Source organism: Symphalangus syndactylus, chromosome 19 (assembly GCF_028878055.3).
Source record: "Symphalangus syndactylus isolate Jambi chromosome 19, NHGRI_mSymSyn1-v2.1_pri, whole genome shotgun sequence".
Classification (NCBI taxonomy): domain Eukaryota; kingdom Metazoa; phylum Chordata; class Mammalia; order Primates; family Hylobatidae; genus Symphalangus; species Symphalangus syndactylus.
In genome coordinates this window covers 26787562-26801251 of record NC_072434.2, presented here as the reverse complement: position 1 = coordinate 26801251, position 13690 = coordinate 26787562, and the positions used below count along the sequence as shown (strand labels likewise).

General features: G+C 33.3%; 1 protein-coding gene across 5 annotated transcripts in view; it reads right to left on the bottom strand.

Moving 5' to 3' along the window:
• Positions 1–5132: 5132 nt before the first annotated feature.
• The window catches only part of KCNT2 (potassium sodium-activated channel subfamily T member 2), a 398329-nt gene continuing 389771 nt past the window's right edge, over positions 5133–13690 (bottom strand). For all 5 annotated transcript variants that reach the window (XM_055233859.2, XM_055233862.2, XM_055233861.2 and 2 more), the window contains one exon: positions 5133–7667. In XM_055233859.2, the coding sequence (XP_055089834.1) occupies positions 7556–7667 (112 nt within the window). In that variant the 3' untranslated portion in view covers positions 5133–7555. The remainder of the gene's footprint in view (positions 7668–13690) is intronic.

The following is a 13690-nucleotide window of genomic DNA, read 5'->3' as shown; positions in this document are numbered from 1 at the left end:
TCACTGCATCCCTTCAGGTCTCCAAGGAATGCTGTCTCCTCCCTGCCGTGAGAGACATGAAGTGAACTTAGTGTTGGGAGACAGAAGCAGGATGGCCCTCGGGGGCTGACCCGCAGGGACTTCGGGATATAGCAGAGAGAGCTTGGCATGACTTATTACTCCAGGCTGTAGAATCCTGGAAAAGAGCTACCATACAGCCCATGCCTGGTTGACTGGAGGACCACCTTAGTGGAAGGGGGACAATCAGGGCCTCTGTTATGCACAAGCATAACAGTTGCTTTTGTTTAACGTGCAGATGGAATATTTGATCTATTTCAACCAGGCATTTGCATCTTGGTATGTTGTCTTAACTGCCAAAGTTTGTTTTAAGTCTTTAACATTTATGATCCTCTAGTAAAATGAATGTTTCTTTTAGCACCAATTTTTATTAGTTTTTAGACTAAAGAAAACTAAACAGCTTTTTATATTTAATAATTCATAATTCTCCTTGTATGATTTTTATACCAGATAAGCTAAATTTTACCTTTATATTACTGTGTTATTAATGTTAAACTTAATTTTAATAAAACCTTGTAGACATATTTATCTAATTTTTCATGTTTGACTATAAGGTAAGATTTTATAGACTTTTTTCAACGTTTTATAATTTTTGTTAAAGAGCAGGTTGATGCTTTAAGAAAAACCTTTTGCATTTTTACTTTAATATCCAGTTTACAGAAAAACTGGATGATACCTTTTTAACTTTAGCTAATATGTTTACACACAGAATTTTATTTATAATTAACGTTTTAAAACTTGCTTAAACTTTTAAAACAATAATTTTTTTAACCTTTTAATGTAGGTAAAAATCCATATTTTTATGCCCTTTTATAATCTTTTTACTAAAGGTATATTTTACTTTTCTTATACACCTTGCACATAAACTGTTTCTTTAATAGTACTTAGGAGGCCTTATTACTTTTTAAAAATTATACAGTATTTTTTGCATAAAATTTTTTTGTAACATTTTTTCTTTCATGATTTTCACAATTTTTCAACATGTCTTAACTTTTTGACTTATTACAAACTTTTTTTCTTTAAACAACTAGTTAATTTATTTCAGGACAAGAATTTACTATAGAACACTTTTTATATATAAATTCTGCCTCCTTTTTCTTTTCTTTTTTTCTTTCTTTTTTTTTTTTTTTTTTGAAGATAACTATTCTTTGTGTCTTTGGACTAGACTGTCTAAGGCCACAAGATTAGAAGTTACTATAATACATGTTACACTGTTAACTTTTAGCAAACTTCACTTTTGTTGAAAACTTTTTAAGTTTGGGATTTTAATTATCTTTTGCTATTAATAAGACCTTGTTTAGTCTAAATTAACTTAGAATTGGTATAGATGGCCTCTTTTTCTCTCTGCTGGTCTTTCCTTGCCTCTGCCAGCCACTTATGCTGCTGTTCTCTTAACTACTGTCGGGGGGAAGGGGTTCTAAAATCAGCTGTAACTGTCTATGTATGGAAACTGGCCTGGGTGCCTTGGCTTACAGGTTATCTTGTGTCACACCTTTGAAATGAGGGACGTGTCCAGGCTTCCTTCTGATGGCCAACCTACCTTTAATGCTGGCCATCTATTTCACACAACGTTCTAAGTTTTCCTGGTGTCACAGTAACACCATAATCTCCTTTAAATTCTTTCTTGAAATTTTTTTTTAACATAGTTCCTAGTGGGGTGGGCTTATTTGTGCCTGACCTATGCTGCTTTTTTTTTTTTCCAAAACAAAATACTACACTTACACCACACACACTCACTACAAGACAAAGAATGGGTAACGAGGGCACACATACTTTAATTGTTTATACTAAACTAAAATCACGAAATTCAAAATCTGAGTAATAAAAAATTCAAGCCAAGTCAAAACTAAAACCAAAGTATCTAGCAATTCAAGTCAAGTCAAAATCAGAATAAAAGCGCCGATGCAGGCACACCGTGGGTGATCTGGTCACGCTTCTACTCAGATGGAGTGGGGCAAGTTCCAAAGACTAGTCTTACCAAGTCAAGCCAAGTCAAAACCAGAACAAAAGTGCCAATACAGGCACACCGTGGGTGATCAGGCCATGCTTCCACTCAGATGGAGTAGGGCAAGTTCCAAAAACTAGTCTTACCAAGTTTCAGATGTCTGGACTCCAAGTGCCAGTTCCTTCTCAGTGTTCAGCCACTGTGTTAATCCTCTGCAGGGGCCTGCTACACGCTGCTCTGGTGAGGCATTCCACCAGGACAATTTCCTACCTGGGAGAGCTCTTTGGATCACGTCACTCAGGCTGGCTGGAGTCCCCCGCAGGGATGCTCCACAGGGCAGGCCTAAGCCACCTAAGGGGCTGCCTGGGCCATCCATCAGTTACCTCATTTCCCGGTCAGGGAACCAAGAAATGTAGCAGGACAAGCCACAGACAAAACCTCTCAGACACCGAGTTGTAGAAGGAAGGGCTTTATTCAGCTGGGAGCGTCGGCAAGCTACTGCCTTAAAATCTGAGCTCCCTGAGTGCACAATTTCTGTCCCTTTTAAGGGCTCACAACACTAAAGATTTTACATAAAAGGGTTGTGGTTGATTGAGCAATCTAGGGGATATGCGACAGGGGTTTCATGCACTGGTAGTCAGAGAGAAACAGAGCAGATCAGGGAGTTGCACAACGTTCTTCTATACAATGTCTGGAATCTATGAATAACATCAGTTTCTAAGTTATGAGTTGATTTTTAACTACTGGCTTTAAGCCAGGCAGGCCCAGCGTGGTTTTGGGCCTGGCGCTGGGCTGCCTGTCTTTGGTTTTACTTCCCTGTTTTTTTCTTAAAACAGGTACTGAGTATAAAATAATATGAGACGGTCTCTCTCTTCCCTCACTGTAACTGAACCTGTCCTGCCTGATATATATCACAAAATGTCAGTTTCTTTGTGAAATCTTATGACAGATTAATAGATCTTTTGGTGGCTTTCATTCTGTGGTCTCAATTAAAATTTGGAATCTATTACCTTTTTTAAGGTATTTCTTGCATACAATAGTAATCAGTAATTAAAAGAACTTAAAGTTCTAAAATATTACTTTAGCAATGTATAACTTAATTGTGCCTATATGGCTATGCAGTGTATTTACAAACATCGACTTCAGTAGCAATCTGATGTCTATTAATAAAAGTGTCTCATAGCTCCTGTTTTTTGAAAGTCGAGAACTTTCAGAGGAAAAAAATATATTCTGATGAACTACTCATGCTTTCTTAGTCTATATGAATAACATACAGATCAGAGAGTGGAAGTCAATAAATTTAGAAATGTTTGTTTTTGGAATTGTATTTAATTTCCAAGTACAAAGATATCTAGCTTGGTGTCACAAGGATGAAATATATTTTGTGTATGGTACAAAGAGAAGAAAATACAAATCTTGGAGTGGAACTATATTATATTTCCTTGGAGTGTGACTAATTATACTGCAATTTGTGAAAGATTTCTATTATTTATTTTTAGAAAAATGGGTCTTTGTTTTGTTTCTACAAACACATGTTCATATTAATAATAAAATACAATTCTATTGGATAACAATATAAGCATATTGTTTAATTATAAGCAAAATTACTATTTTTAAGAACAATTTGCTATAATTTTAGATTGACCTACCTGATTAAAGTTGGCATATCTATTTCTCCATTCCCACAAATGAGTTCGTCCTATAAACTATAGGACTGAAGACAGTCCTATAAAAAAGACTAGAGAAGATTAAAATGAAATGAAAATGGTCTAATGCTCCACGGGATGAGTGCATCATCTGTCTGCAAAGTTTCCCAGCAGGTGCTATTTAATTTGTTGAATTTGCCCAAAGTCTGTCTCTCAGGTTTGCAAAATTTGATATCACCATTATTTCATTATACCAAGAACTGCTGATTTGTGCATCATGAATCAGTCGGGGTCCTCTTTGGAGAGAGAAACCACAGAGTGATTTGGACAGAGAACATTTTACGCAGAGATTTTTTAACTATAACAGAGCAATAGAGAAATATCAGATTGGTTAGTAATAGTAAAGAGAACTTGAAAATAATACAGCAATAGCAGATGTAAGGAGCATGCATTATTTTCAAGGCCAAGATAAAATGCTCCAGGAAGAGATTCCAGGACTGCACTGGAAATCAAGATAGCACAGCTGTGGCTCACAGAACAGCAGAGAAGTCACTATGGTGCTGCACTGGCAGAACTTGCTGGAATTCCACCCTCTAGGGTGCCAGAGGAAGCTTTTTATGGGAAAGCATCTCACTGGAAGTACGCCACTAGAAAATCATTTAACAGGGTGCTGAGGGAAGCTTCAGGCCACCAGGTGTGGAGCCCATCTCAGGAGAAGCCATCCATACTAAACTGTCAGCAGTCTGGTGCTGCAGAAGCCGCATCTGCCACAGGAGCCAGTCCTTTTGAAGGAGACAGCAGGCTTTTCTTGGAACTGTTTCATCTGTGCTCATTGATGTTTCTCAATATCAAGATCAGGATATATAGGAAGCCAAGAAAAATCCCACAGAATTCACCACCATGTCTTTCTTCAAGTCCCAATTCCCTAGTCTGTCTTCCTCCTTCTTTCCACTGTTCAGAACCTTCTTAGGTTTGTTTTACATATAATATCTAGGGGGTTTAGCTGTGTTTAGCAGGAGGAGTAGGGAGAAATGGGTGTATTCTGTTTGCCTGGAACTGGAATTCCATCTCTGTGTTAAAAACTATTTTTTCTTTTCTCTAACCAGTGCTTTTCCGACTCTTAAATTAGTGTATTGTGAATTATTCTGTGTCGTAAAATACATTTCTCTTCTGACATCTTCACTGAGGTTTATTTTTTTTCTTACCTTCTGTTTTCTTCTTGCTCCCTTTCTTCCTATTGTTCATTTCCTCCAATCTCAACTCTCCTTCCCTCCTCACTTCTCCTTTTCTGACATGGTGCAACTATTCAGAATCTATTACGTTAAGACATGATTCAACAGAAGTTTGTTTATCACTATATTTTCCAATGAGATAACCTCCATAGCTATTTTGGGTTTCAAATATAAAAATGAAAAATGATTTTTATAGTTCCAACACATAATTTATCTAAGCAACTGAAGTTTTGGCAAAAAAAAAATCAAGAGTTTTCATCATTAGAAATAATTTTATTATTTATTTTAAAGCAGTTCAATGTAACTGGTAGCAAAATGGTACAGACAATAAACAGAATCAATTCCCATTGGGCTACAAGGACTATTATTGACTTTATATTTTATTTTCATGTGCAAGTATAATTATTTTAAAAAGGCAATAGTTCATTAAAAGTCTTTTATAAGCATGTTTTTATTCTTCAAATAACAGAAAGACTAATAAATTATCATTATTGTAGCAAGCTGGTATGAACTGTGTCAAATATTAAATTTGGACTAATGTTCATAGTCAAAAATAATTATTTTAAAATTTATGAAACAAAATTTTTAGTTATATAGGAAATATAATCATATCCTAGCTTAAAATCCTAGTCTTGACAACTGTCATAATGCAAAAATACCAAACTTCAGGTCTTGTGGGGAAATAAAAGATTTGTAAAATCTTACATTTATTCCTAAAAATAATGAAGTAAAAAAAGTCAACTTAAAGAAACATCATACTTGACTCTTGATATGCAAATATAAAACAAGTTCATTAAATTTATTGTTTTCTCTGTTATGTATATTAGTTCCATTCTGCCTTCAGTTTTTAACAATTTATATGTGAATGTGTGTGTCAAATATATTTCACGTTTATAACATATACACATATATGCATACAATCTTTAAGTTTTAAGGCATGCTCCCAATTTTAGGTAACCTGTTATAAATTCTACTTCTCTGATCAAAGTAGATTAAATACAGGGTCTCTGTTTTAGGGGTAATTCTTGGTGTTCTTGTTATTGTAAAATGTGAATAATGTAAAATACCAAAAAGAAAAGAGGACATTTCATAGTCTCCAAGCCAAATTATACAATGACTATAATCTTTGATTTCACATTGCACTTTAGTTTTATTTCTGTAGAATCATTGAGAGTACATTAGAATATCTTTTCTTTAAAAATTTTATTATCCTTTAAGTTGATCTGCTTCATTATGAAAAGAAAGGAAAAAAATGTCCCTTTCTAGTTTTATGTTTTTTTGTTGCTGCTGAATTAAACTCAATGTCAAATTCAAAAATTAAAAAATACAAAATTAGAATAGTATATATTTAAATTTACCAATGTTTCTTTTATAGGAACATTTTAACACACTTCCACTACCTGGTAAACTATGTACGCATACTCTTGTGCTTTTTTGATCTATTTCTCTAGGGGGGAAATGCAATACAGGTAAAAAATGAAAAACTGGATATCATTAATGGTCAATTTATATTTAAATTTATAACTCAAATTCTGCATGATTTGCATTAATGTTAAAAGCCAAGAACTACCTATTTTTGTTTTATGCTTTTCTCTCATGTTATAGTTCATATATATGATTTCAAAATTAAGTCAAAGTTTTTAATACACCCTTCACTGAGTGTTATTGTTTCATTACCAAAGACATAAGGACTTTTAATGATGTGAAGTGTCTTCAGAGTCCATAAGAGGTATAAATTATGTTCTGTCAATTTTAAAAGAATTTTTCTAATGAAATTTACTATATAGATATACGAAAAATGGTAAAGCTCAAGAGTCTAAGGACAATTATTACTGTGTATTTCAAGATATCCAGTTAATTTTTCAATCCTTGAGTTAAATTTAAGTCAACAAATGTGTATTAAGTATTTTCTCTATGCTAGGCATTCGTTTAGGAGAATAATAGATATTTGCTTTATAGTATGCTTTTCTTGGCATAAAATATTTGCTAGACAAAAAGTTACCAAAAAGTGCAGGAACCTAGTGTTTCTTTTCATTTATGTTTTAGTTTCTTCAGTGTAATAAAACATGCTATGAACATCTCAAATTCTAAGATAAATATTTGTATATCGTAAGGCAGAGAAAAAAAGTTAAAATGACTTAAACATTTGTATTCTAAAGCAAACTATGATTTTTACACAAAAGTCAGCCACACAAGTTTGTTGGTTAATCTGTATGTAGAGAAGACTAGACATTTACGATGAGCTCAATTTTGTAAAACAGTAAGTTTAAAGAATATGACACATTTAATTTTTAAGAGGAGCAGCAGCATTCTGTGTCCATTGTGATGCACCAAATATAGTTAGATTTTGTCAACTTCATGAAACCTTAATAATTTTTAAAATTGCTTTCATAGAGTTTGGATTATTATAAAACAATTAAATGTCAGATTTAAATTTTTGTATTTTAATATAGCTTTTCAAATTTATTCCATTGATGTCCTTCAAATATTAACAGGGAGAGTACCAGTAAGTAGTACATTAAGTTTCAAAATGATCTATACTTCTAAGAGAAGAGATTACGTTTTTAAATATGAGAGAATTACATATATTTCCATCTAGCTTCTTTCGTGCCAGCAAAACTTTTGTGGTTTCAAGCAAGGTCCTTGTAGGAAAAAAGTTTCTCATTTTATTTTTATCAAAGTTGAGTTTCCTCCCGAGAATCTTGACCAGTGACATTGCAGATGCTGTTTCTTCGACTGGGCTCACTGTTTGGAAGGTAGGCCAGTGGATCTGGTCGAATTAAGTATCTAATAAAAGAAAACAAAATAAATAACTTTGCAATAGTAAATACAGGCAACATTAATTCACACTGACACTTCATATTTCTACTTTATTTGTTCAGTTTTCAGATTATCTAAACTGCCTGTATACAACATTGGTGGTAGAATGTTTAGTTGGCCTTTACAATTTGGCATGGTTAATATTATCATTTTCATACCTGAGAAGATTATGATGATGAATGCTGATGAATCAAGCACTATTATTTTTCTTCTTCTTACTCTCTTTCCCTGTGCATGTTGGCTGTCAGTCACCATTATTTTTCAATTATAATCAATTTCAGCACCTTCGTCTCATCAAAGTTTTGTGATTTAGTATGCTGTTGATTTATTATCCCTTACTTTGGCCATTTTTCTATGAAGGAGACCTACATTTTAGCCATCATTCTTCCATTACTTAACTGTTCTTTGTCTAATTTTTATCACTTAAAATATTAGGAGATTGATGTAAGCAATTTCTATTGTCTTTTCAATTTAAATATTTTATGAATTTATAAAATCAACAGTTTAGCAAATATTATAGTGAATATAATGCATAATATTTAAATTAGCTGGAAAATTATTTATCTAAAATTCAGGTTATGGTATAGTAAGTGATAATACTAAAGTATAGAGAATAATTCTTAATTAATTCTGCTAGTAAATAGAAAAATGTTTATCTGCCAAACTCAAACATTTCATTAACGTGAGAATTTGTTTGCAGAGAGTTGTCTTACTTCAGACTGTCAAATGACGTACAAGCATACCTTTTTTACTGCTTTTGACTTGATGGCACTTTGCTGATATTGAATTATTTATAAATGGAAGGTTTGTGGCAACCCTGAATCAAGCAAGTCCACTGGAGACATTTTTTCCAGCATGTGCTCACTTAGGGTCTCTGTGTCAGATTTGGTAACTTGAACTTTTTCCGTTGTAATTATATCTGTTATAGTGATCTGTGATCAGTAATCTTTGATGTTCTATTGTAATTGTTTTGGGATACCACTATCCGCACCCATATAAGAAGGCAATTTTAACCAATACAATATGTGTGTTCTGATCACTCCACCAGCTGGCTATTCCCTCGACTTTTCTCCCTCTTCTCCACCATCTGTATTCCCCAAGACACAAAAATATTAAAGTTAGATCCGTTAATAACCCAAAAATGACTTGTAATTGTTCAAGTGAAAAGAACAGTCTTATGTCTCGCACTTTAAATCAAAAGCTAGAAATGACTATGCTTAGTGAGGAAGGCACATCAAAAGCTTACATAAGTTGGGAGTTAGGTCTTTTGTGCCAGTTAGCCAAGTTGTGAATGCAAAGGAAAAGTTCCTAAGGGAATTAAAAGTGCTACTCCAGTGAATACACAACTGATAAGAAAGGGAAACAGCCTTATTGCTGAGATGGCAAAAGTATGAGTGGTCTGGAAAAAAGATCAAACCAGCTACAATATTCCCTTAATCCAAAGCCAAATCCAGAGCAATGCTCTACCTCTTTTCAATTCTCTGAAAGGTGAGGGAAGTGAAGAAGCTATGGAAGAGGAAGCTAGCAGAGGTTAGCTCATGAAGTTTAAGGAAATAAGTCTCCTCCATAACATAAACGTGCAAGGTGAAGCAGACAGTGCTAATGGAGAAGCTACAGCGAGTTATCCAAAAAATCAAACTATTAATAAGATGATTGATGAAGGTGGCTAAATTAAACAACAGATTTTCAATTTGGAAGACAGCCTTCTATTGGAAAAAGGTGCCATCTAGTACTTTAATAGCTAGAGAGGAGAAGACAAAACCTAGTTTCAAAGCTTCAGTGACAAGCTGACTCTCTTGGTAGGGGATAATGCATTTGGTGACTTTCAGTTGAAGCCAATGCTCATTTTACCATTCTGGAAATCCTAGGACACTTAAGAATTCTGCTAAATCTGCCCTGCCTGTGCTCTAGAAATGGAAAAACAAAGCCTGACTGGCAGCACATCTGTTTAAAGCATAGTTTACTGAAAATGTTAGGCCCATTGTTGAGACTTAATGCTTAAAAAAAGACTTCAAAATATCACTGCCCCTTGATAAGGCACCTGGTCACCCAAGAGCTCTGATGGAGATGTACAATGAGATTAGTATTGTATCATTCTTGCGAACACAACATCTATTCTGCAGCTCATGGATCAAAGAGTAATTTCAATGTTCATGATTCATGGGATGAGGTAGAAATATCAACATTAACAGAAGTTTGGATGAAGTTGACTCCGACCCCTATCAATGACTTTGAGGGGTTCAAAACTTCAATGGAGGAAGTAACCGCAGTTGTGGTAGAAATAGCAAGATAACTAGAATTAGAAGCGGAGCCCAAAGATGTGACTCAATTGCTGCAATCTCTGACCAAAACTTGAATGAATGAGGAGTTGCTTCTTATTTATGATCAAATAAATTGTTTTCTTGAGATGAAATCTACTCCTGGTGAAGATGCTATGAACATTGTTGAAATGACTGTAAAGAATTTATATTATTACATAAACTGAGTTGACAAAGTAGCAGCAGGGTTTGAAAGGATTGACTCCAGTTTCGAAAGAGGTTCCACTTTGGGTAAAATGCTATCAAAGGGTATTACATGCTACAGATAAATCTTGCATGAAAGAAGGAGTTAATCAATGCAGCATACTACTTCATTGTTGTCTGATTTTAAGAAATTGTCACACCACTCCAACCTTCAGCAACCACTACCCCAATCTGTCAGCAGCCATCAACATTGAGGCAAGACTCCCTACCAGCAAAAAAAGATTATGACTCCCTAAAGGCTCAGATGACTGCTAGCATTTTTTTTTTAGCAATAAACAGTTTTTTAATTAAGTAAATTTTTAGGCATAATGCTTTACTTTTGCACACTTAGTAGACTAAAGTATAATGCAAACATAAATTTTGTATGCACTGGGAAACCAAAAAATTCAAGTGACTGGCTTGATTGCAATATTCACTCTATTGTGGTAGTCTGGAGCCAATCCTGCAAAATCTCTGAGATTTGCCTGAATATCTTTAGTGACTGCTTCTTGAGCTCCTGTAGGAAACTGTGCTAACACCTTAGAATTAAAACAAAATCACAAAACATGACCCCTGTCCGGCAGAAGATTAAAGTATAATTTATGAAGCAGATACAATGGAAGAAAAAAAAAAGAAATTGCAACCATCATACAAAGTGAAAAAGAACAACAGAGAGAATTAGGAAGTGCTTTATTGAGGGGCTGGGTGGAACTTGCCTCACCACGCTTCAGAGAAGATTCAGGAGGAAGGAACAGGAGGTGATCCCAAATGTTGTCAATGGAGACCACAGAGGATGGAAGTTTCTGATGTGCTTAGAGATGATTTGACTTCAGAAAACTGGTAAATCATGGTAGGTAAAGTCAGAAACAAAGGTAGGAAACAGGTAACGAATGACCTTAAGTTTCAGAATAAGTAGTTTCAATTTGTGTTTTAAAGGCAGTAGGAAGCCACTCAGGGTTTGAAAAGGAGAGAAGGAAAATAAATATATGCAACACAGCATTCAAAGAAAGTCATGTTCCAAGTCCAAATGAAAGAAGTATTTCATACTTCTGTAATATTTTTAAGAGGCAGTATATAAAATGAACAGGAAAACTAATTAAAAAGTGAGAACGCTAATAAAGTTTGCACTTTTGTCTTAAAGACTGAAGGGAAAAATTAATAAAATATACTCCTTAATGAAAATGAGAAAAGGCAATCAAAAACACTGAGTCTATTTTCTTTGACCAAATGAAAGTTGAGACTAGTGTTCTTGGACCTATTAACTGGATTTTGGCATCTATGCACACTGCTTTATAGTTACTTTAAATATCAATAGCATTGTGGATTGATGAAGAAAACTAATAGTGCACATTACACTTTTTAATACCGTATCATCTAGTGATTTATTATTGTTTGCATCGAATTAACGTTGCTTCTTCATTTAAAATGAACTTCTGAAAGTGAATTTTTAGAAAAACATAAAAGATACCAGTATAATCCATTATCCTCTACATTCATTGTTGTAGTAGCAAAAGTTCCTTTTCCTATTATTATCACTACAAAACCTATGAGTCCAATAAAGCAAATTTCTTAAACTGTGTTTTTATATATTACATGTCATGGTAGGCATCTTTGAAATGATAATTTATCATTGCTCTGGTTCCACTGAAATTTAATTATCTCAATGCCACAAATACAGATCACTGCAACGGTGTAAGAAAAGCTTTTTTATTTTTTAAATAGCAGTCAAGTTGATATTTTAGCTTAAAACTAATAAAAAATAAGAGTATCTAAAAGGCAGAAAATTCTCTAAAAATATGTCTACTTTACCTGTGTACATTGTGACACACATATTTTATTCATAAGTAAAAAGATTAAACATTATTTGAAATTATGAACATAAATATTTGACAAAATGACATGTTCTTAGTCTCAAAAGGTTGACAACATTTTCTTTGAACATTCTGTCAAAAATAATTATGGGAAATGATTGTATTAAGCTTAAGAAATATAACTTATTATAAAATACAAATAAGGAAAGCATAATTTTTAAAATTCTATATATTAAGACAATTATATTTATTTGAAAAAAGGTATAAGAAGGCTGGAATTAATATGGGTAGATTAGATATTTAATAAAAATTATCTATACTTATGGACTTAAAAGAAAAAAGACATGTATAAATGTGGATGCCATGAAAAAAGAACAGCTTTATTTTATTATCATAATATACTATGTGAAGGGTCCAGAATGAGTAATTAAAATCCAAGTGCATCATAAATAAGATGTTTTCCTCTAATTGATGTCCTTTATAAATTCAGCATCACCATCAGATACAATTTTTGACAGTGACTTAAGAATTCTACTAGCTTAAATTGTTATTCATCTGTTTCCCCAATGCTCCTGTATTCTAACCAGTATTATCAGATGGCAAAATAAAGCAATATTATACTTGATAGTTCTATCTTAGGTGCATTTTAGGAATCTCTTCACACTTATTTGGGGTCAGATTTACTCCTGCTGTTTTATTTTCTTAATAGGTTTTTGAAATGCTTCCTGTTTCTGCCCTAAAACAAAACACTCATCAATAGTACAACAGTAATTCTTCTACTTTTTCTTCTGTATTTATATTTTTGGAAAAAACATTCCATATTTAGCCTTTTCCAGCTGGAAGATAAAAAATATTTTTTTCTATAGAAAACTAGCTTATCTTCAAAGTTCCAATACTATGTATCTAAATGCTTTCTAGACATTTCCTCTTTATACTTTAAATAACATATTTGAATGGATGGATGAAGAAAATTTGTGGTATATATGCAAAATATGTGGTATATGTGCAAAAATACCATTCATCCATAAAAAAGATGAAATTCTGTCATTTGCAGCAACATAGTCAGTGTTAAATGAAATAAGCCACAGAAAAACAAATATCATGTTTTCATTCAAATGTGTGAGCTAAAATAATTGATCTCATGGAGATAGTAGGTAGAATGTTACCAGAGGCTGGGAAGGGTGATGAGGAGGGGAAGATGGAGAGAGACTGGTTTATTAGTAACCAAAATACAGTTACACAGAAGAAATAAATTCCAGTGCTTCAAAGCACAGTAGGGCAACTATGCTTAACAAGACTTCATTGTATATTTCAAAATAGCTGGAAAAGAACATTGGATATTCCTAACACAAATAAATTATAAATGTTTGGGGTAATGGCTATCCCAGTTACCCTGATTGATCATTACATATTTTATGCATGTATCAAAATATCACATGTACCTCATAAAATGAACAACTATTATATATCAATAAACTTAATTAACTAGAAAGTCAACATTTATTAAAAATACATATATACATGGACCCACATATCATCTCTTTTATTTTTTTTTACTACCCAACAACCCCTCTTTCCTGCCTGGAAAATTGTCTCTCCATTCTGATTTGTTTTGATGAAACAACATTTTTATTTTTATTTTTGTAATCACACAGTTTGAAACCCTAAAGCTGTGTTA